Source organism: Arachis hypogaea, chromosome 3 (genome assembly GCF_003086295.3).
Source record: "Arachis hypogaea cultivar Tifrunner chromosome 3, arahy.Tifrunner.gnm2.J5K5, whole genome shotgun sequence".
In the NCBI taxonomy this organism is placed as follows: Eukaryota; Viridiplantae; Streptophyta; class Magnoliopsida; order Fabales; family Fabaceae; genus Arachis; species Arachis hypogaea.
The window spans coordinates 137,068,532-137,092,939 of NC_092038.1; the positions used below are offsets into that span (position 1 = coordinate 137,068,532).

Below are 24,408 nucleotides of genomic sequence, written 5' to 3' on the forward strand. Positions count from 1 at the left end.
AATATATAACCACAAATAAATTATTCGTAAGAACTTAGATATTTTTTTAAAAAAATATATAAGAAATATTTTTTTTTTATTTTTAATTAATCAAAAATTTATTTATCATCAAAATAACAAATTAAGAACCTATTTATTATTTTCTCTTATTTTAATGTAACTCAACTTTTTTAATGATTTGATGTGATTTAGTCTGGATATGTCTGTTTTTTTTTTTTAACTCATTTATCTACTTAATTTCACTTGTAAATTTTAAAAAATTAATTAAATTGACGTAAAAAAATGTTGGGAAATTAAACTATGTAAACATATATCATTTAGGAATCAAGTTGATGTAAATTATTTTTGAAAGACTAAATGAATATCATATATTTGTGGAACTAAATTACTGGTGTATTAGTTCATCAATTATCATTCATTGTAGATATAAATGATGCATCAAGGTATACGGTTAAAAATGAGCTCTAAATAGCGATGCTATTCGAATTTGCTATAACATTACAAGTTACAACACAAAAGAACTATTAATCTATTATTGTATCAATAATTGAATAATCAATAAAGTTATGTGACTAAATAATTTATTAACTTAGTCTCAACTAAATTAGATAGGCACTTTTTTTTTTTAATGTGATAATTTTTTTTATTTTTCTTTTTCTGCAATTTTTTTTTTTAACAATGTCATCCTCATCATCATTTTCTTCTTCCTTTTTAAAGTTTTTTTTATTTAATTTTTTTCTCCTTATCCTTTTTTATTATCATTATCATCATTGTTTTTATCATATTCTTCTCTTATATATATTCAAAAAATTAGAACACAAAAATTTTGATACACAGTACAAAAATTTTGATGCAAAGCACAAAATTTTAGTATACAACACAAATTTTTAAATGACCACATATCTAAAACATTGATATTCAACAAATAAAATATACACAATATAAAAATTTTGGTACATATGAAAAATTTGGTGCGCAACACAATTTTTGAAATACTATGTATCTAAAATATTAACACTCAACTAACGAATAAAGTATCATTTGTACCCATGAACTTTGCGAACAGTAACAAAAATATCCATTAAACAAAGAAATTAACGTTGTATTCATGAAAGATGAGTTCCGTGTGGCAAAAGTATCCAAATCCTAATATTTTATTAATTTTTTAATAAAATTTCTAAATTATCCCCACATTTTATTTTCTTCCTTAAATTTTAAACTTTCTCAATCTTCACCACTACCAACACCTTTCTAATTACTACTGCCTCCCCTCCTTCCTCTCCACAGAATCCCCTTTTTTTGTGGTCGGTTACGCACTCTGCTCCAGTCTCCTCGCCATCATCAATAAGTACGCCATCATCCAATTCAACTACCTCGGCCTCTTAACCGCACTCCAATACTTTACTTCCGCTCTCGGCGTCTACCTTATCGACAAACTAGGGTTCCTCCACCACTACCCCTTCACTATCGACATTGCCAAGCGCTTCTTTTCTGCCGCACTCATCTTCTTCCTCGTCATCTTCACAAACACCAACCTCCTCTGCCACACCAATATCGATACCTTCATTGTCTTTCAATCTATCGTCCCTCTCTTCTAGTCCTTGTGGACACTATCTTCCACCATTAGTCTTGTCCCTCTAAGTACACATTTTTCTCCTTTGTTGTTATTCTCGTCGGGCGGGGTATGTCAACACTGATTCTGTTTTTACTCTCACTGTTTATTCTTTGGCTTTTGCTTATCTTGTCACAAGCATATGGTCATGAATTTAAGGTTGAACACTCGAATTTTTGTTTTGTATAACATTTTTTGTCTCTCAATATTGCACCCTTATTCTGGTTCCTTACCAGTAATAATCTTAAAGTTTTCAATGCTTTGAGATATGATTTCGAGTGCTTGTTTGATCCCACAAAAAAAGAGATAATGATGACAAGAGGTAATGATGGTGGTGTTAGCGGTGGTGACGATGGACGGTGACAGTAGAGAGAGAGAAGGAGAAGTGGTGATAATCAGGAAAAGGGTTGGTGGTGGTGAGAATTGTAAAAATTTAAAATTTGTAAAAAAAGATAAAGAATGGAAATAATTTAAGAATTTTATTAAAAAAGTAAATAAAAAAATTAGAATTTTGATACTTGTCATACGACATAAAGTTCAAAGTACAAAACTACAAATAATAATTTATTCCTCAACTAAAAAAATACATAAATTTTTGATGCATTATAATTAAACTATTGAATCATAGTTATTAAAATCAGACCAAATTAACCGATTCAACCAAAAAATTGATAAATCGAACCTAACATTAGTTCGGTCCAAGATTAGGACTACTTAAGATAAAGAACCGGTCAAATTCAAAGTGAATCGACAAAAATCAGACCAGACCGAATCGCTCGGTCGCAGTTAAAGACAAATCTACGATGCACCAGCGTTCTGCAAGTCCATCGTGCTCCATGTACTCCACCGCTGCCAAGTGTCAAGATTTGTAATTTTTGAAAATTTTTCTAAAATATCTCACATGGATTTGAACCCTTTGCCCCAAGAATGCAACAAGGATGAGTGTACCACCAAACTGCAATGCTTCCTACTAATATATATATATATATATATATATATATATATATATATATATATATATATATATATATATAAATTATGATACATATAGCAATTTTTTAGTTTACTTATATTCAATTTATTTTAATTTTAAAGTTAATTATTTTTAAATCAATTATATTTTATTTGTGTTGAGGGTTGTTCTTATGAAATTGTTGTTGAATTAGTTTTAAATTTTTTGAAAAATTAGCCGTCAGGAGTATATTTGATACAAATCGAAAACTTTTAGGATAAAATTGAAACAAAATAAAACTTGAGGGTATTTTTAAAACTTTTATCAAACTTTAATGACAAAAAATATACTTTATTTTATAATTATATGATATCTATTAATATTATTTTTTCAATAACTACTTGTAGTATATAATAATAGATAAAGACTCCTATACAATTATACAAAATTGATAATTAAAAATTATTAAATAATATTTAATTAAATCTATTAAAATATTTAACAATTCTTAAATATCAATTTTATATAAAAATAACTACTAATTTTATATAATTATTTAATTATACTAAAATAATCAATTTAACTAATGATCCACCAAATAAACCAATAATTCAATGAGCCAATAATCTAATAAGTTCAATCATGGATTCGTTCTAATAAGTAATAACTATAAACTGAACCAATAAATATGACCGGGCTAGATGAAATTCATAATTTAGAGGTCACATTATCCTGACATTAAGGAAATTACTAAAAACGACCACAGTGGGAGTCGAACCCACGACCTTCTGATCCGAAGTCAGACGCGCTAATCCACTGCGCTATGCGGTCCTGCGTGTTAGTCATTCCTAGAAACTATATATTATAGAAAGATTCATCTTGAATTTCGAACACGAATGTAAGTAGTATATGGTGATTAAACCATTCCTTTCTTCTCATTGCCAAAATTTACCACCAAAAAGAAAATACAAAACAAAAAACCATATTCAATTAAATATAAGCAACAGGTATAACTTTAGAGAGACAAGAGACAATAATGCCATGACGATCACATTTCTATTGTTAAATTTTATCATTTTTTTAATGTATGAACAATATGGACAATAGATTTATTTACACTATGTAAATATTTAAGAAAAATCTACATACAAAAAAACAATAAATTGTGACATCCCAGTTTACTCATTTGTGATATTGTACACTTAGAAGTCCCTCACGGTTTTAAAATGTGTCACAACAAAGAATCATATATACCCTCATGGCCTCGTCATGTTTCGTTACCCTGTCCAACCAACTTAGGATATTATGTATTTATGTTACACCTCTAATGTTTTCTTCAAAGATACTCCACATTCTATATTACAATTTTCTTGTGCTGCAAGCAATTCTTGAAGAAGTTTTGGTTAATGATCATTGACGATTATTTCATCACGTAGTTAAGGTGTCTGGAAGAGAATTTGCAGCTCCAAGAATTTTGCCACCAACATCAGGAAATGAATCACAATTATCAAGTGCAGTGACTTTTCCATCTCTGCCAACCTTAACTGGATACAGCATCAAATGCCCTTTCATATGACTGATTCTATCGGATGCAAATGTGTTCCAGTTTTGTTTGGCTATGTTGTTCATAGTCCTCACACATTCCAAGCTATGGGGCTCTTTGAATCTGTCATCAAGACTGCCAAGGTGCTCGGCCCACAGCGACATCCGGTATCCATACACCTACACCAGTTGATAGATTTATAGAATTGATAGCATGATGTTGCTTAACCTCCAAGTAATTGAAGCATGCTAGTTCGTATTTGAACTATATGTAATGTAATGGACTAATGGGTGACTTTGGTGTTTGATTTTGCTAAGATTGGCATGTTTTATAGATTGCTGATACTTAGTGTTCTTTTCCTTTTTAGTAATGAATTTGCATACAATTTGTCTTAGAGAGATTCAAACCTGGCCATGTGGCTGCGACTTTTTTTCTTTCCAAGTATATTTTGGTTGATAAGCACCCATGGCTATTTCTGTGTCTCTTGAACCATCCATTGATCTCTGGTTAATGTTTGCTGATCCAATGATTACGTATTGATCATCAACTATCATTCCTTTGGCATGAACATAAATCATGAAACGTTTGAATTTCTTGACTGATCCCTGTGTTAGTAATCATCATAAGCTTGAGTGGAAAATATATTTTTATGAAATCATGGCATTTTGGTTGAGAAAATAACAAAAGGGTATTTGATATCATATCATAAATTATTCATATTTCATACCAAACCACGGTTTTCAGATGATTCTCTATGTGGTGATGGAGTTGGTGTGGCCTCAGGTTCTCTATTTCCAAGGCAGAAAAAGTTGAGAAAATCATGTGGATGATATATATGGGAGACTTGAGCATCTTTAAGTGCATCTGCAATGATCTTATACATCATAGCCATTGTTTGTCCCTGTATACTCATTCAAATTCCAAAAAGAGAAGGTTGTTATAACCACCTTCAATGGTATCCATTCATGATTCCACATTTGCTTAGAAAATTAGACTAACCTGCCAGAATAAGATTTCCTGAACAGCATTACTTGTTGGAACCCCCTCTGGCCACATTGGTATAACTATGTATACAGCAAAACGTTCATTCGCTCGGATCTTGCTAGAAATTTTTAAGGCCAACTCCATTGGAATCAAGTGATTTGCACCTGCCCAAGATAAACAAAATCATTAACTGAATTATGAATACTTGCTAGCTGAACATCAGAAATTACTCAAATTCTTAATGTACCTGCTTTTTCATATGAAGGCCAATGATATGATGAGCCCAGAAAATACTGATTCTCAATATAAATGAAGTGTTGAGCTGATCTTATTGCTTTAACATAAGCAGTATGAATGCTTTGGTCTACTTTTAAATTCTTTCCACATAAAAGATTCTGCAGTACATTAAGGTTACAACTTACAAGTTAAGACTAAGTGAAAATCAGGTTAGATCAACTAAAAAATAACTAATCACCTGAGACTGAGCCTTGTCGAAATCCTTTGGAAAACCCTTCACGGATCCTGAATCTATGGACCGAAATACCTGTATTAAATGCTTGTTCATAACCTTTATTTAAGTTTTTACAAGAAGATTTTAGGACATGGCATGAGATTCTATCAACATATTTTGCTTCTTACCTGCACATTCCAAGTTTCAGGATCATTTTCATCGGTCACCTGGATAGCTTTATCATCACCAGAACTCGAAGATGGACTGACAATCCATGATATCCGGTCTAGCCTTAGCAATGCATCGTCGTGCCAATTCGTGACCTTGTTGAGTCTAAAGTCTCGCCATTTTTTGGCTTTCCTCCATCTTTGTTCAAAATTGGTTAATATATCATAAGCTGCTGGCCCTTCAACCTTGCAATGCATGTCATGCCATGGCTCTCTTGGTCCACCTCCACTAGAACCTACCTGCATCATATGATACACAATTTCAAACCTAAGATGTGAAAAACTAGTCCTCTAAGAAGGAGGTCAATGTTTTATGAAAGAGTTTGATTGAATAACAAACATGATTCCAAAGAAGCAAAGTAAGCACTAACTTGAAATGTAGGATTATGAAAATCCTCTTTGTAAACGGTTTCTAAATCGCGAAATAGCCTATGCTGAGGTGTATCATATCTGCCATCACAGAGATCCAGACCACCAATAAAAGCAGATATTTTCCGATTATTCCCTGCACCTTGTGAGTCAACAAGCACACATTTCTGATGATGAGTAAAGAGGGTTCCCACAACCTGAACCAAGAGACTCAATCAATTAAACTAGTACTAATGTCATAATGTGAATGTGAATGTGAAACAAGATATCAAGTGCAGGAAATCCATGCCTGTTGCTTGAAAATACTGAGCTTATTGCTTGCATAACGCGGAGATAGCACGCAATGAACAGCAGAGTTTTTAAAGAACTTTTTGGTCTCCTCATCATGAGTTTGCATCACTCCATCCTGCAATGAACAAGATCAGCTTTAGAACCCATCTTGCACTTGAACAAAAATGAATGAATGAATGAATGAAAGAGCAATTACAGTTTTGATAAGGAACTTGTCATGTGAAGTTCTGTCATCCCAAATGAGCATAACAACTCTAAGACCTTCTTGTGATTTGTACTTCAACAACTCTCCAAGTGAAAGCTCTCCACCACAAGGCAATGGCCTTGTTGGCTCTCTAACAAGCTTTATTGGATGATAAACTGACCAACCAATAACATATATCAAATGATGAGCTTCCAAAATTGCATGGCAAATGTCCTCCCAACATTTACCAGCTTGAAACACTTTCCCACCATCCAATTCAATATCAGGTAGCATTCCATCAGGAACATGTGCATCTTGATACAGAGTCACATTCCCTCCTTTCCTCAATGGAAAATATGTCTTAGGAACTCCACTATCACCACTACAAATATCGTCTTTAACGCCTCCGACCGGCCAAAACTGAATCGAAATATGCAGCTCAGGATAAGCCTGCAAGCAATTCGAGTACTGTCCGATGATTGGAAACCAATCATCTATGTTTTCCCCTGAGACTACCCTCTGAACAGGAATATCAACTACACCAATTAACTCAGCACCAAGAACATCATTGTCCTTCACAATGAACTCAATCTTGTGAGCAGGGTGAGCAACCGGCATGATGAAATGCTCGTCCCAAATCGGGTTTTCGCTGTTTGGAATCACTCTAGTTTGAGCTATGGTAGCACCTGCTATGACTACAGAGACATAAGGGTCACTTGTTATCATCTTATCTTTCCCTGAACTCCTCATTTTCTTTGAGAATGGTGATGTGAAGAAGTTCCCCATGCTCAGGCATCTTCTTACTGCTTCTGAAGAAAGATCCAAGTTTGGAAGAGATTTTGCTTCTATTACATAAATATCCAAGTCACCATGTAAGAAGACTTGTTCTTTCTTGATATTATTATTATTATCCATTTGAATTTGATGCTTGGATTCTCAATCATCACATCATGATGATGCTTTTTGTCAACTTTTTATCATAAAACAGAATCTGCTAATCAACAATTTCTTGTAATAATGCAAACATGGATCAACCCAACCTAACATGTCTCCTGTTTCTAACTGATTCCAAGGTAACTGAAACAAAAATCTAGGGTTACCTGGAAAACTTAACAGATATGATGAAGAAGAAAATGAGAAGAAAAAATTAATAAAATGTCGAAAAAAGAAAAGAAAATGCATGGTTTTCCAGATAACAAATTTGCAAAGTATGACGCAACACCACATCCACAAGGAGGCCTAAAATAGTGCCAGTTTTCTTGGAATATGTGACCCTTTTCTTAGTCATCTTTTTAAATACTCAGTAAAATTTCAGTTATCTTATTAAGAATTACGGACAGATCAATATATCACACAGATATGGAATATGTTCCAGTTGTTTTACCCATCGATCTAAATTATAAAAGATATATATAATATATATTAATTAAAATATTTTTAATACATTTAAAATTTTTCCTATGAAATATACTTAATGAATCTCTGCAATTATATTTTTGTTTTTTTTTTTACATGTTGCAGTTTCATAACAGAAATTGAAGATAATAGTTCAAAACAGTTATATAATTTAATTTGACATGTTGACTAAATTTATACAAAAATATTAGTTATATACTAAAATATTTATGTATAAATACATATTAATTTAATTTATTTTTAATATGTATTTATATTTTAACATATATTTTATATTAATGAATGAATTTGCTAACGTAATATAATCAAAACTTATAACATAATGCGTATTCTACGTTTTAACTACCATCTTCGCGCGAATATATCTTATAAGAGGAAGTATAGTACAATAGAGGTTTAGGACGTATTAGAGATATAACCATTAATATTACCTTTTTCTATCAGCTTAAGCATGAGCTCTATTCGATAATACTGGCGATATTCACTTTTTAACTTATAGCCCATTATACACATTCTACAAATATTTCATTGGCTCCACGAGATTCATAGTATAAAGTAGCCAACCAATAACAATTGCCTTATTTCCCCATTTTAAAATAAGAAGATGCCATTCAATTTCTACCAAATTGTTGTTTAATTTGTAGATTACTGCCTAACTCAGAACTCTTATTAAACCTCATAAAAGAGGAAAGAAGAGGAAGCAAAACCAAAGAAACAAAGATTCCCTGAACCTGCCTCATACAAGCATGTGCAGAAACAACTACAACAGCTTTCACTTAAATTTAGTAATGTAAAATAAGAAAGTCAACCATTCATTCTATAACAACACAAGAGATAGAAGAACAGAACAAAACAACCCCATCAAAAGCAATATAGCAATATTCATTTCTGTGTTCTTAGCCAGTGAGTTCTTCCTCCTTGTGAGTCTCAATGACAACATCAGACTGAGGGTAAGCAACACAGGTCAGAACAAAGCCACCATCAATTTGATCATCATCAAGGAAGCTACCATCAGATTGGTCAACCTTCCCGTTGACAACTTTTCCGGCGCAAGAAGAGCAAGAACCGGCCCTGCACGAGTATGGAAGCTCAACACCAACTTCTTCAGCCTGGTCAAGAATGTAAACATCATCAGGGCAGTCAAATTCTTGAGGACCTTCAGGGGTGATCAGCTTCACCTTGTAAGATGCCATGGCGGTCACACGGCCGCCACGGCCGCCCTTCACGCCAAACAGAGCCTGACCCACGTTTGGAAATGCCTTGAGGCTTGTGGTGGTGGCCACTGGCTGCCTCCTCAAGAACGAGGTGCTCACCATGGTTCCAGAGAGTGCTGGTGTGGTGGCCATTTTCTCTTCTAACAAACAAAGACAAAGAAGAGAAGTAGTTTAGATAGAAGGGTGAGAATGTGGAAATAGCGTGCTCAACACAAGTAGTTGAAGGCATGAAGAAGCCTTATCTGCTACGTGGCAGCATGCAGGACCTTGTTTTATTTATCTCTATTGTCACCACTTGTTCTTAGTGAGTGACTGTGGTTGCCACAATCCTCTTGTCGTCCGTGAAAATTAGGATTGAACGTTTTTGTGGTTCTTATTTGTGTAAAATTTGTAGCCATTGGATACGAAGAAATCTATGCGACACTTTTGGTTTTCATAACTTCACTTCAGTTGCTAGCAGGGAACTAAGTATATTGGTGCCACAAAATTTAGAATTGCAACTAGTAATCGTCACAGTAACAAATATTTTTCAGATGTTAAAATAACATACAATTAGAAATAGATAAAATAATTTTATACCTAAATTCAATTACTTAATATTATATCAACTAAAAAACCACATATTATATTAAGAGCAATGTTAGGACCAGCAACTTTTGTGATTAATAGCCATCAATGATAATTTAATGGTGTGAGATTGGTGTGAGATTTCATCTAATGACTCACCTTTCTCTGTTAGTTACACCAAAATTCAATAAAATTGCTGACCCTAGACTTTTTCTTATATTAATTATATAAATAGTCTTTTAAAATAACGAATATAATAAACTAATAACGGTGTAAAACGTTTTATAGTTTATCAAAATTAAACTCCTAAAAATAAATTCAGGAAAAATGAAGTAGGAGCACAAAATGAGCCAACCTGTCAAACCAAGCTACCAAGCTCGCCAAAAAACCATGTCGAATTGAAATTTTGAGCATATTGTCAAACGGGTTTTGACGGGGCGGACCTACAGATCGGGTCAATTTTTTTTAGAAGAAAATAGAAGACTATATGAGTATTTATACGAAAGTTTTTTTTTTTTCAAACATATCTTTTTCATTATCGTTCTATTGTTTTCTTTATTTATCTTGTTTTTCTGTTATTTATTTATTTTGAACTTCCATATATATGTTTATTTAGCTTGTTTTCTTAAAACAAAAATGGTTCTCTTGTTTTTTCTTTTATCATAAAATCTTGTTTCTGTTTTCGTGTTATATTATGCCATAAATTTTAATTTTGTTTTAAAATTATTTGTTAATTGAAAATTAAGTTAAAATTGATATTTTTTATTCTTTGTAGTAACTTAAAAATAGATATTATGATGGATAGTTCTATTAACATTAAATTTTTTTAAGAAATTTTGAAAAAAAAATTGTTATAGATTTAATATTTTTTATTTATATTTAAAATATAATCAAATTTTTATTTATTATTTTTATTATATTAATTTTAATTAATTGTCTATATATATTAAAAAAAGTTAAGCATACTAGCCACCAATCCTCGATAAAACAACAAAGACTAAGGTTCAGTTTGGCTAAAAGACTTAAATAAGCTCTTTTGAAAAAAGAGCTTAAAGTATAAGGATTTTTATTAATAATAGTTTATAAATAAATTATTTTGTATTTGAATTTTTAGTTATAGAAGTACTTATTTTAAAGTTGTAACTCAAAAAATACAATTTTTTTTTCACAAAAAATGGATGTTAAAACCATGATGATAACAAATACTTTTCAATATTGAATATTGATTTTCTATAACCTACTCACTAAGATTACAATTGTTTAGATAATTAATTCTTTATTTGCTCTCTTATTAGTTCCATTTTTTAGGTAGAAACTGGTTCTTCTACTTCATCTTTACCCATAACGGTGTTTTTGTATATGGTAAATAGTAATAAAATTTTAATTTACAATAATCTTCATAACAATGCCAAAGAAATTATTGTGTAATTAGTGTTTGCTATTTTATTGTGTATGATATGGTAGTTAAAAATAAAAGATAAATGTGAAATGTGTTTCAATGTATATTTTGTTGCTGTTTTTTATTTTTTTATTTTTTTACTTCTATTAAAATTCCCTCCTCTCTTACTGGCGTCAAGAACTTGCTATAACTAACTATAAAAATAATAGCAGTTATATAAAAATAAAATCACATGGAAAAAATAAAATTAAAACTGAGATGTTATACCACACACAATGTTAAATACAAATTTAATAATAATAATAATAGAGTGGTAAAATGATAAAAAAAAAAATTAAAACTGAGATGTTATACCACACACAATGTTAAATACAAATTTAATAATAATAATAATAGAGTGGTAAAATGATAAAAAAAAAAAAACTAGAAGGAATATATGCAATAGATAGTTCAAATGGAACATTGTTTTAAAATGGTGGTGGAAGGTCAATATTTTCAACAGATAAATCATTACATGAAAATGATAGTGGAAGGCCAATGCTTCTAGCAGGTGGAACTTTGGGTGAAAAAGGTGGTGGGGGCAACATTTCTAGTATTTTTTTACAGAGACAATAATGAAAGTAGATTTTTTTTGTTTTGAAATTTTTTTTTTTACGAAAATAATAGAATGACTTATCGAAAAGGAGAAATCATATATTTCTACTTCTTCGTAAAGCTATAAATTAACTTTTCGAAAAATTAAAAAAAAATTTTAAAATAGTGCCAAAAACACACTTACTGTAACTTTTCATAATTCACAAGTAAAAAAAAAAAAAAAAAAAAAAAGTAGCTTCTGTTACTTCTAAAGGGACTCTAATACTTAGACTCATCTTACTTTGGTAGGTCCATTTTTAGTGGTGAGTACCTCTATTTTGTCACCTCTAAGATTAGGGGTGTTAAAAAGTAAAAATCTAGTCCAGCTCAAACACAACATATTTTGAGTTTAAATTTGTCATTTTTATCAGTTATAATTTTTAGACTCAATTTGAGTCATGTTTCGAATGGACTTGGCTCCGGCCGAAATCATGTTTATAGTTAAAATATATATTTTGCGTTAAGATCAGTAATAAGGTATTATTTTAGTTAATATTTTTAATATATGATTTTTTGTTTTAAATTAATTGACTCGATATAGATATTATGTAACATTTATTAAATTTAATATTTAAGGATAAGATTATATTAATGTTATATAAAATTTGCAAAATTATATCCATTAATTATAAATCGAATCAACCCAATTTATTTTGAGTTAATTTAAAAACGAATTTAGATAATAAAATCCAATGGTCCATCTTTAGTCGTCGTAAAATGCCGTCCAGAACTGCACCATTAGTTGCCAGTTTGCCACCCCTAAAATGACCAATCAGCAAATTTATAATAACCTTTTAACTTACCAATTCAAGCATAATATCAGCAAGAGAAATAAGCCTGGTTACAAAAGTTGGTGGTAGTGCAGTACACTCTAAAGAACTGCAGCATTAATTGTTTACATAATAATAATAATAATAATAATAATAATAATAATAATAATAATAATAATAAAACACTGTAATATCACTATTAAAGAGCAGAGCATATTATAAGATTATCTGTGCAGTGTCCTACATTTCCATCCAGAATGCCTTTTGTTAATTCGATTATGGGCAAACTAAAAACATTTTACACAGCCAAAAGGGTCAAATACATTGGAAACTTGGAAGCATTAAACTGAAATGTAAACATATGGGGTGTGCGAAGGAAGCAGATAGGAATGATATTCAGATCTTCATACAAAATTCAGACTTCATCCCCCTCTTACATACATTGAATAGTTAACCACTTAACCATGTAGGGGAATCAAAGACCAGTTCTTGTTCTTGAATTGGCACCTATCTTATAAAGGGATGAAATAGTAGGCCACAAGAGTTTGATATTAAACTATCTATCTAAATTATAAAGACAATCAATTACAGCCGGGGGAAAAAAATCTCAGGGCCCAATACAGAAAGAATTCATCCTCAACATCCTCAAAACCCTGTGATTCTACCTGTAAATGTTGTTAGGTTCCCCACATATAACCATAGGCCCCCTCCAAAGTGTTCATTGTCTCCAACAACAAATTAATGGAAGTGCTCCGCGTCTGAACAAAGAAAAAATCCTTAATCGCACTTGATGTTTCTGTAAATCCTCCTCACAAACAAATTTGAACCAAGAAAACCCACAGCTCCTGCACATTAGATGAAAGTCGGAAACTCAATGCAGGTGACAAGAACAAAAGTATATATCAAGGAAGTAGGACAGGAGGACATGGGGTTTTAATCCTCCATTTTTCATCCCTGCAGAGTGAACATCTGCCAAAACAACAAAGAAAAAAGGAGAGATTTATAGAGAACTTACCACATAGAATTCCTAGCCCAAGAGAAAACATCAAAGTGTATCCGAAATAGAAGCTCGTCTGGAAGAAGCCTGACATCTTCGTCTTCACATAGTAGTAGTATATTGAGTACAAATACACATAAACAGCTGTCGAGGCAGCTGAAAAGAAAGACGTCCATTGCCAGTGATAGTTCTCAGCATTTAACAAGAAGTATGTACCCACAATTGTCACACAGACAGTAACGATCATAAGAATCAGAAAAACCAGTAGCATGAAGCCGTACACATAGTAAACCTGTCACCACAAGGGAGGAAAATAATAGGTAAGCTAACTAACAGTGCATGCTCACATCTTTCACTTAACTATAACTATTTTTAATTGAAAACATCAACATCATGAAATATTTTCTTGATACTGCTCTTCTCTCCAAGGCGATAGTAACCTTTCTAATGATGCCAAGTTCAAAACCATCAGTGTTGGTATTAGCAAATAAATCATCAGGTTGTAACTCACCTTGTAATTCCAGAAGGAAGTGAATACGAAATACATTTCAATAAATATGCTTCCAAAGGGTAGCAGCCCTCCCATCATAGAAACCACAGATGGTGTGAGGTACCACTTCTTCTCAGGAATGGGGCGAGGAATGGTTTTCACACGACAGGGATTATTTGGAACACCACTCCAGTTCCTTCCAACAACTGTACCAAGAAGTGCTAGAGGGAAAGAGATAAAAGCCCAAATAACAAAAACCACCACCATTGTGCCAAATGGGATGGCAGCTAGAGACCCATAGAATATAGCAATTGTGTTTAAGATAAATCCAATTCCAAAGCACATGAATGGGAACAGTGAAGCTGTAAGAATCATTGATTTAATCCAGCTTTTCCCTACCAAGTAGATGACAAAGTGTTATAATCAGAGAAACAAAATTAAGAAATTGAGAAGGCCGAGACAAAGTGACCCAAGCAATCTTGAAAAGAAAACTGCAGCAGCTTAATCTAAGATCTTACCCCCATTCCGAGAATACATTCCCCCACTTACGTAACCAGAAATGAATGATGTGAGAGCATAACACACAATGAAGGTTGTGACAATTGCTCCTCGCCTGTGATACAGATGGGTAATGAAAGAAATTAATAACAAGGGACAAAAAACATAAATTTTATGACAAAACCAGAATGATGAACAAATAGCCAAAATATGCCATAGCAGTGGAGGCTGTGCACACACTAATGAAGTAAAATTCGTTGCCAAGAAGTCAAGTTTCACGTACATACCCAACATATAACATCCCAACAATAGCCAATAAGATGACAAGAAGAACCAGCAATGCAAGCTGGGCACCTGTGCCAACAACAGCGGAAAGAATAACTAAACCGCGAGGAGGGCGAAATACATCACCATGCACAAGTTTCCAGCCAGATTCTTCACTAACATCCCTCTCCTGTAAACATGCGAGTATTGACCAAAGTTTTACAATCAGATCTACAGATTTTTCTAGGAAGACTCCATCCTCCATAAATACATAGAACATAAAAAAGGGAAGAAACTATCACCAGAGTTTCAAGATCATCATCTTCCCGAGCATATTTGGCATAGTCATTTCTCAGAGTTCGCATTAATATCATTGACACCAATCCAGTAAGGAAGATGACCATCATAAAAGAGTTAAAAATGGAGAACCAATGGATCTGGAACAAGGCCAAACGAGCAAAATTCTCAGAGGCAGGGCCAAACTAGGATCTATACAGCAATGAGAACAATTGAAAATAACCAATCATAGAAATTATTAAAACAAAGCTGTTGACATTTATTAACCTGATGCTCAAAGAAAGGATAGTCCAGGTAAACATCAAAACGTCGTCCAAAGGTGATATTAGTAGGAATCCATTTAACAGCATATGTCATGTCCAAATGTCTCCCTACTTCCAAAGGTTTTGGTATATCCTGAGTGAGATTGACATGAATGATCTGCAAGTCGAGAACAAAATATGACACTTCATGCATACCAGAACTTCTCGCAAGATAAATTTAGAGTATAGTTTTTCACTATTTTCAGTTTTCCATCATAATCCGAGAACAAAAAACACCGGGAAAAAATGAAAATGAAAATAGAAACCAATCACCCTTAGATGTCAAAAAATATTCTGACCTGATCTTTGTTATATTTCACTATAATATTCTTGTGTGTGTAGAGAACATGCTTGCCATTATCACTGTTTTTGTCAGGATGTAGCTCACCAACATATCCTTAAAGATTGGGGGAGGGGGATAAAAAAAAGAATCATTGATAATGATTAACAAATAAAATGCGAACTCAAGAAATCACATATAGGAAAAAGAAAGAAGTGGTTGTTCTAGGCATACCCCACAAAGGAAGGTCATCTGAACTTGTGTTTAGCACATAGTATCCCAAAGCAATGACCATGGAAAGAACAAGTGCACGTCAGTTAGTCAGTGAAATAATGGAAAGGAAAATCAAGATATGAAAAATAAACAATAAGGAGAAAACCTGCAGAACAAATCCTCACTAACATCATTATCTTAATCATTATAGAATAATTCAATTATTAATGTTTAGGTTACTAAAAGATGCTTAATAAATTACTTCACACAAAATCATTAATTTGCTCGCTCCAGTTCCAAAGATAATAATCTGTAATTATATAACAGTACGCGCAAGTCTTTGTTTATCATGTTTTACGTGTTTTCTGGTGGCTTATGTATAATATCTTCGTTAATGTGTTTTAGCTATGTCATTGATCAAGTTAATGCCACAGCAAGCAATGGATTCTGCCAGCGTCTGGCATGTCTTGAACAAACAATCATGCTATCAGTTTTCATATTAATGAGTGCAAGAAACAATGCAAAACATACCCATGAAGAATTCAAACCAGTAATTATTCTCTATAGCATCCTTGAACTGTTTAACCTTTGCCTCATCCAGAGCTATCTGGCAGAAGACAGTCTTTTCCACATGTTCTGAATACAGGAGTATTTGTTAATGTTAGTTTGGCCACTGACAGCTCTTCTATAACATAAATGGAATAACAGAAGCCTTCTTACTCTGGAATTTTATCTCAAGTTGGCTATCAATGAGTTCATTGCCACCAAGGACCTCACCAAGGCCACCCCACTTGTGTGCAGCTTCAGAAGTACTAGATGGATGACAAAATGGGAGGCTGTAATAATTATATGTTTCTTGTGGATTGTTATAAGGACCAACTTTATTCACCCAAAGGGTAACCTGTTCATCTTGTTGATACTGCAATAAAATGAAATACATCTTACTATTATAGAAATCATTGACTCACAGTTATGAGCAAGAATATATGTATCAGATGATAAAACCCCTTAGGACGAGTAACAAAAACTTAGATTTCAATGGATTTATAGCTTAGGTTGAATGCACAATAGTTAACTACTCAAGTTAAGGTTGATTTCTAAACAAATATTTAAGCCACCGAAAATTGGAAGTTTGGAAGAATGTAGCTTGAGGCTTAACATTTTAAACCTTCCAACGAACACATGATAGAATGATGTTGTGGCTGTCTAAATCAAGTCAACATGTCAAACTCAAATTCTAGCTTTAAAATTCCAAAATTTAACTGAGCTAAAAGCCAGATTTAACGGTTTATATATTCAGAGAATAAAGTAACTTTATTGTTACACGAACCAATAGACATCACAAGTACTGCACATTCAAAACTAGGCCAGTAATAAAAACCTGTCACATAAGTACAGAATCTGGCATATAAAATCTAGTTCCCCAGAAAACCTAACACACTGAACTCTTTTCAAATCAATCTTTCCCATTTATACATTTTCAATTCTGAAATATCATTACCAGACAACATAAGTAAAGAAAATAAATAGGGTTGTCAGTTTCCCTAAATACTGAAAATATATCCACGGATAGAGCAGAAGAACAAAACTATTTTGCTTCTATACTGCCATTATGTGTACAAACTATGACTAAATCTAACAACAGAAACATGTCGAAATTCAGCAGATGCTCTATAGCACTCATCCATCCTTGAGTCAAATAAAAAACAATTGATAAGAAACTATATCTTGGAGATTAATAATCAGCCAAGTCAACCTCACCTCACACCTCTATACCTCTTCCTTAAGTCTATTCTCAAATGGAAACCAAACAATTGCTACATGCTGAACTAACACATTAGCCGCCTAGCTCAGCGTTACATTCCATCGTTACAAAAAGAATGAGGCAAATCATGAAGAGTTGTCAAACCACTACTCTGGAAGCATTAAGCATGTACATGATAAAAGTAATCAGCTTAATTTTATATCCAATCACATCAGGAAATACCTGAAAACATCAATTAATGATAGTACCATTGGTGGGATAACAAGTTAAATTGAATCCTATAAGCAATGAAAATGCTCAGCATTGACCCTAACATGCATTAATCACAAGCACAAAATGCACGGCAGCAGGCAAACACAAAAAACCTAGTTGAGATCTAAAAGATACAACACCCATAACCATTTACATTCTGAAACAAACCTAGCACACAATTCAAAGAGAAAATTTTAAAGCTAAGGGATTCAAAGTGAGTCGTAGCCAGTGACCAATAGCAGCTGAAAACCCACACGCGGTGCAGATCCAAATCCCAATTCAGCAATCAAAGTGCAGATCGAAGCCAAAAAAAAAAAAAAAAAAAAAAGAAGGGTTCAGCGGATACAAGAAACGAAGTAAATTTACCTTGTGATCTGATTCGGAAGCAAACGCTGAAGAAAGGAAGAGAGAGAGGAAGAAGAAGAAAATGGATCGGGATTGGAAGAAGGACATGGTGGAAGGAGAGAGAGTGAGAGAGGGTTCGGATCTCGGAACCTCTCAGATTGGGGGAGAAGACTTGGAGAGAGAAACACAGACACACAAGTCTCACACAAACACAACACAGTATATTTAGTTTAGTATTATTAAAAAAAAAAAAAACGTTGTTTTGTTGAGGATTGAAGAATTGATGCAATTGGCGAAACGTTTCAATAAAGAGAAGAGAAGAACGTAGATGTTAATTTTTTTTATGAATTTCAGGTATGAGTTTCCAGATTGGGCTTTAAAATTTTTCGGTAAATCGCATTAGGCTTTTCTGTCTGTTTACTTCTCGCCTTATTCTTACGGGCCATGTTTACATTTTGGGCCCTCCACCTGCAATCCTAAAGAAAAGGGTTAAAACTTAAAACTTGGCAAATTATTCACCGAAAAAAAAAAAAAACTTGGCAAATTTTGTAGCTTTGATTTTTCTTTTTCTAAATTATTTTCAGTTTTATGATTTTATCTGGTAATTCTGGTTCGATTAACAAAAAGAAATATTTTTTTGAAAAGTAAATATTTATTTTATTGAGTCATTTATTCGTATTTTAAAAATAAAAAAAAAAAACAAAAATAAGCAATTTTTTGCCCTTTTAGAAATATATGAAAAAATAATGTAAACATTTATTATCATTATTTGTGTCTTGTTAAACAATATTTATATTTAACTATTGAATATTATTTTAAACTATTAGCATTATTATCTTTTTAACTGAAGTATTTGGAATATAAAATTTATAAAAAGAATTGTTTATTATTAGTTATTTAAATGATTAAATTATTTATCGCAATATTAAAATGTAAAATCATTAAATAATTATGTAATACAAATTACATTTGTCATAACCAAACAAATTAATTGCTTTTAATTTTAATGAAAGGTATTTATATAAATATATTTAAATATATACAAAATATTTTTCAATTTCTATTTCCACTTCTAAAAATATACTTTTCTTAACTACACAAACAAATGAACCCAAAATGTATTTCCAATTTAAACAATTGTATCTACATATTTGATTCTTTTACATTACGAAATATTGGAATATCTTATTAAAAGTTTTAGGTTTAATTACTTTGTAAGTCTCTATAGTTTTACCGAATTTTCAATTAGGTTCCCATACTTTTTTATCTTTTCAATTGGGTCCATATACCATAATTTTTTTTTCAATTTAGTCCCTATCGTGATAAAAACATTTAAAATAACAAAATATTCTGTTAAAAAGATGAATATTCTTACCATTAGGGTTGAAAACCTAATTGAGGACACCTCCATATTTTTTTAATTCCAAGATAACCTTTGGAGGAAGCTTGTAATGTTGAAGTTCACCCGATCGTTCAAAAAAGTCTGCACGGCACAGCGTGCCGGAGAAAGAACGATGGATACTCTCTAAACCGATTCATCATTATCTCGTCCGGCAGAGCCAAGAACGACGCCATGGCGGTGTACCCTCCAAATTTCAAGGTTTCGATGGCTGGGAAGGAGGAGTCAGAGAAATTATTTGCGGTTAAGTTCCTCACTATGCAAGAGGCATTGGAATTAGGTTTCTGGTTGGATCCGCTGTTGTCCTCGAAATTTGGATCGAAGAATTGATCTACGTCAAAGACGAGGAGAATGTCATCATCGTAGATCAGAAATCCGGTGATTCGGATGTTGTTGAGGGAGGTAATGCGGTAGGAGAGAGAGGTGGTGACGACAAGGGACTGGCCGGGGAGCATAGTGGGAACCTTGGCACTAGCTGGGAGGAGGCGGAGTGTAAATCCCGTAAAATTAGCGAAGAATTAATCAATAAATTAATTTTTAATAAAAAATTAGAAATGAGAATTTTATAGTTTAATTGGATAGAGCTAATTAAAATAAAAGTTTTGACACTAATTTAAAAAAATTTAGCCCAAGATTGAGCTGACAGATCGAACCGGTTGAACTGAGCCCATGGGCCCAACCAACTCATAAAACAAAATGAGCTCGACTCATTCTTCATCATTCAAAGCTGCTCCATGCTGAAGAACACAAGGGAAGGTGAAGAAGGGTTTCAAAACCCTTGAATTCAATTCAAATCATTATATCTTTACGCTCCGAGCTCCGCTCGCCGCATCGTTTGCAGCCACGCGTCCGCGACGTCGAACTCTACAAGGTCCGGTGCATAATTTAGTAAGGAACTTTCATTCTTGTTCTCAGCCTTACTTTCCCCTAAATTTTCGAAATTAAATAGAGTGGTGTTGAGATTTTGGTTCTTTGATGTTATAGGGTTCGATTAGCTCGAGAAAATCGCTCACTCTTGCTTCTTTGGTGCTTGGGTAAGGTCAGAATCTTAGAACTCTAGCTAATTCCTTAATTTAACGTGTTAGGTATTGAATTTTGGGTATGTATATAAAATTATGTGTATTAGATGTGTATATATATATATATATATATATAAATTGGAGCTTGGGTGTAAACATTAGAGACTTGTGGAGTTTGGGTGTCATTGCTTTGGAGATTTTGGATCCTTGGGGCTGTGTTTGGTGTCTTTTGGTGGTGTTTTGGGTTATACATAAAAATTGGTCAATGTATGATTTAGGTTTCTCTTATTTAATATATAATATCCTGTGAAAACTTAGGTTAGAGGACCATTGGATATGTTGGAATGATTAAGTATGTTGTATGTTTAGTACTTGTGATAATGATTGTTGATATGGATTGAACATGTGTTGGAGATCATTGTTATGGTGGAAATAGGATGCTAAATGGTGAATGAATAATGATTTACTAGTTGATGATATTGAATTATGCAAGTAAGATAGATTGTTGATTAAAGTGAGAAATTTAGGTGTGAAGTTGTGTAATATTGAAGTATGATTGATTGTGGTATGATGTGGGGATTTTAGTGCTGTGTTGGTATGCTATGATATGTTGTTATGCTGAATATATGTATAGGAGGTTAGATTTGAGTTTGTGTTTTAATGAAAATTGAGGTTTGGTTTGAGGTTTTTGTGTAAAATGAATTTTTAGCCGAACTTCAGCGAGCCATAACTCGGCTTCCGAACCTCTAAATTATTTTAAACCTATTTCATATGAAAATTTAGTCAGTAAAATTTACGGCATTTGAAGAACGGATGAAAAATATTTTAAAACGAGAAAGTTATACGCGTCGAAAGTTCGGTATGTAAAATTGAAATTCTACAAACTTAGCCATTTTTTACTAATCTGCAATGTATGCGTACGCGGACCCCTCCATATGCGGATGGGCGTTTCTGTCTGGCATGCATGCATACGCAGACGAGGTAATGCGTGCGCGTGATGGGCAAATTGCACTCCCACGCGTACGCGTGCCCCCTCCCCCCACCCCCGGTTTTCAGAAAAAAAATGCACGCCCACGCGTATGCGTGACCCCTGTTTTCAGCAAATGGGATTTTAGTGTTTTAAATATGATTTTAAACCTCTAATTTCATTCTTTTAACCCTAGATCTTAGTAGTATGCCTAGTAATTAGATGAAGGTAGGAATAGGTAGTAACTTGGAGATAAAGAAAGTTTGAGAAGTGATGATTTAGGTATGAGGAATAGGTAGTAACTTGGAGATGAAGAAAGTTTGAGAAGTGTATATATATATACACTTCTTATATTATAAGGCTGATTAAAGAAAGGAATAAAAGTTACATCTGAACACTCTTTCTTGAAAATGCGACCCCAGGAGATGGTGGAAGGTGAGGATCTCCTTCTTTGTTCGTCCTTGTATTGTAAAATCGCCCTCAGCAAGATGGTGGGAGGTTAGGATCCCCTCCTTTGTTCCTCCTGGGCATATGAGAATGTACCTCCTAGGTAGACGCAAGGGTTGTGGTTTCGCCCCACTTGCTCTAGGTTGGTTGGTATAGAGGCTCGCCGGATAGATGCAAGGGTATGGTTCGCCCCACTTGCTCCAGGTTATGATGAACTATGTACAAAAATGCAAATATATGATATATAAGTAAAGTTATGGCTATAATGAATGATTATGAAATGATAATGAATGATTATGAAATGATTATGAATGAATATGAATGAAACGAGGCTTATGCACTTATGTTATCTGAGATACGAGTGTCCTTGGGTAAAGTATCGTGACTTGCCACCACGTGTTCCAAGTTGAGACTTGATACTCTGTTGACCCTACGACGTAAGAGGTGACCGGGCACTTATAAATTCCCAGGAAGGTTAACCCTCATTGAGCAATTTTATATATATGAGAAAAAGTTGTGCATAGACTCTTGGGGATACGCATCGGGGGACAGTTCAGGGTTTAGCAGCCGGACTTGTCGGGTTGGCTTGATAACCGACAGATGAGACTCATCAGCCATAGGACAGGCATGCATCATATGTATATTGTTTGAATTGCTTGCTTGTGCATTAATTGGGATTGCCTAAGTAATTATAATATGCTATCTGTTATATTTGCTATCTGTATTACTTCTATTCTACCTGTGTTTGTCATTGTTTGCTTGTCTGTATGTGCAATTTCATCGGAGTTGGAGGAACGGAGAAAAGGCGGAGAGATTGGGGGTTTTAGTTCGGATTTGGTTAAGTTAGAACCTTAGAGAACCACCCGTTTATGGTTTTTGTTTTAGCTCTTTAAATTTTATAATCTGAGTGTTGGTGTTCTAGAATTGCCTCTGGTATTCCTAGGGCCTTATATTTTATGTACGTGGCACCTTTACCATGCTGAGAACCTCCAGTTCTCATCCCATACGCTATTGTTGTTTTCCAGATGCAGGTCGAGATGCACCTCGCTAGGCTTCTGGAGTTCTCCGCAGCGAAGTGGGCTATTCGAGATTCTACTTTTGTTCTATTTTATTATGTCTATATGTATAGACTCTCCCCATGTATATATGCTTTACTGTTGCACCTCATAGAGGTTTATGGTGAACTAGGGTTACTTTTATGTATTTTGGGTTATGGTTCCTTATATGTATATATATGACTATTCTCTGGCCAGCCTTAGTTTCGCAGGCTGAGTTCGGAGCTTGATATTTTGTACTTTTGACCCTCTACTCTTGCTTTTATATATATGTTTATGAACCTTAGCTTTCTTCGTATGCAAGTAACCTTTTCTTGAGCGTTGCGCTTTTAATGTTTACGATTTTGTTTTACCTATTCTTCAAGGCTCCTAGTATACTATATTCTTTCGACTATTATACGTATATATATTTTATTTTAGAGGTCGTAATACCATACCACATCTGTTTTATGATTTAAGCGTAAAGTTCTGTAGGTGTTACACGGAAGCTCTGCAGCGGTAAGGGAAGAGGAACAAGGTGGAAGCGGAGGAGGTCAAGAAAGGGCTAATCGGACTTCTTGAAGACAGAGTTGGTGGGGGCGAAGATGGTGACGGAAGCGGACTGCTCCAAGAGGGATTCCGCTACAACTTGGAGGGTGAGGGCCATGGAGACGAAGCTTGAGTCGGGGGAGGATGTCGGTAACGTCGGAGATAGCTTCACTTGAAAAGGCGGTGAAGAGAGAAATGAGTAATGACAGAGAGACTAAAGATTAGGAGGAAAGGAGTGAAGAAGCTAAATGGAGGTTGAAAGCCTCTGAAAATAAAGACAAAGGCACATAAATAAATTCATAATTCATTAATATTTTTTGGACGTTTAATGTTAACAGGAACTAAATTAATATATATATATATATATATATATATATATATATATATATATATATATATTTTGGTGACTTAAAAGAAAAATAAACAAAAACTAAGAAAGAAAAAAAAACAAGAAACTGCTTAAGAAAGGCAGTCCCGCTGAATACTACTCTCAAACTCCTTCCAAGGCAATGGAAGCTCCACTTGGGGAGAAATAGTCCTCATTGCAGTCTTTGCCATGATGTCTGCTACTGTATTTGCATCTCTCAAGATCAACCGAAGATCAGCACGCTATTTCCAAGACATGATATCTCAGATTTTTAACACCAAGGGATCAGTAAACCCAGAGCAATCTTGTAA

The 24,408-nt window shown here is 33.5% G+C and overlaps 3 protein-coding genes, 1 non-coding gene and 1 pseudogene across 5 annotated transcripts; 1 reads left to right on the plus strand and 4 right to left on the minus strand.

The window, feature by feature from the left end:
- Positions 1-1,049: 1,049 nt before the first annotated feature.
- On the plus strand, positions 1,050-1,975 carry LOC112735595 (GDP-fucose transporter 1-like; annotated as a pseudogene).
- Positions 1,976-3,321: 1,346 nt separating this feature from the next.
- Positions 3,322-3,395, minus strand: TRNAR-UCG (transfer RNA arginine (anticodon UCG)). The gene has a single exon. It is a non-coding gene; the product is annotated as a tRNA-Arg (tRNA).
- Positions 3,396-3,601: 206 nt separating this feature from the next.
- On the minus strand, positions 3,602-8,547 carry LOC112734294 (phospholipase D delta-like). Of its 2 annotated transcripts, none has more exons than XM_025783549.3 (10): positions 6,626-8,547; positions 6,428-6,544; positions 6,141-6,335; positions 5,731-6,009; positions 5,567-5,635; positions 5,339-5,486; positions 5,107-5,255; positions 4,835-5,008; positions 4,515-4,712; positions 3,602-4,286 (listed from the first exon to the last, which is right to left on the minus strand). In XM_025783549.3, exons 1-10 carry the CDS (start codon positions 7,526-7,528, stop codon positions 3,993-3,995), a joined length of 2,526 nt encoding a protein of 841 aa, XP_025639334.1. In that variant the 5' UTR covers positions 7,529-8,547; the 3' UTR covers positions 3,602-3,992. The 2 variants fall into 2 exon arrangements, with proteins under 2 accessions (XP_025639334.1, XP_072084543.1); XM_072228442.1 differs by having other exon boundaries at positions 5,731-6,005; positions 6,137-6,335.
- A 127-nt stretch (positions 8,548-8,674) lies between these two features.
- Positions 8,675-9,375, minus strand: LOC112734296 (ferredoxin). The gene has a single exon (XM_025783550.3). The coding sequence runs from the start codon at positions 9,373-9,375 to the stop codon at positions 8,926-8,928; it is 450 nt and encodes a 149-aa protein (XP_025639335.1). The 3' UTR covers positions 8,675-8,925.
- A 3,430-nt stretch (positions 9,376-12,805) lies between these two features.
- LOC112734298 (transmembrane 9 superfamily member 1) lies at positions 12,806-18,639 on the minus strand. The gene is made up of 12 exons (XM_025783552.3): positions 18,337-18,639; positions 16,674-16,872; positions 16,485-16,589; positions 15,975-15,992; positions 15,760-15,857; positions 15,426-15,578; positions 15,164-15,298; positions 14,885-15,051; positions 14,618-14,712; positions 14,121-14,494; positions 13,628-13,901; positions 12,806-13,457 (listed from the first exon to the last, which is right to left on the minus strand). The coding sequence occupies exons 1-12, from the start codon at positions 18,421-18,423 to the stop codon at positions 13,390-13,392; spliced, it is 1,773 nt and encodes a 590-aa protein (XP_025639337.1). The 5' UTR covers positions 18,424-18,639; the 3' UTR covers positions 12,806-13,389.
- Positions 18,640-24,408: the final 5,769 nt, after the last annotated feature.

Bases quoted from the DNA above. Each gene is read 5' to 3' on its own strand.
- LOC112734294 (XM_025783549.3), bottom strand. From the start codon at position 7,528: ATGGATAATAATAATAATATCAAGAAAGAACAAGTCTTCTTACATGGT. The intron at 6,545-6,625 runs GTAATTGCTCTT...TGTTCATTGCAG, and splicing joins ACAAGTTCCTTATCAAAACT to GATGGAGTGATGCAAACTCA. The intron at 5,009-5,106 runs GTTAGTCTAATT...ATGAGTATACAG, and splicing joins AGGAAATCTTATTCTGGCAG to GGACAAACAATGGCTATGAT.
- LOC112734296 (XM_025783550.3), bottom strand. From the start codon at position 9,375: ATGGCCACCACACCAGCACTCTCTGGAACCATGGTGAGCACCTCGTTC.
- LOC112734298 (XM_025783552.3), bottom strand. From the start codon at position 18,423: ATGTCCTTCTTCCAATCCCGATCCATTTTCTTCTTCTTCCTCTCTCTC. The intron at 16,590-16,673 runs GTAAGAAGGCTT...TCCTGTATTCAG, and splicing joins ACTTGAGATAAAATTCCAGA to AACATGTGGAAAAGACTGTC. The intron at 15,052-15,163 runs GTGATAGTTTCT...GCATGTTTACAG, and splicing joins ATGATGATCTTGAAACTCTG to GAGAGGGATGTTAGTGAAGA.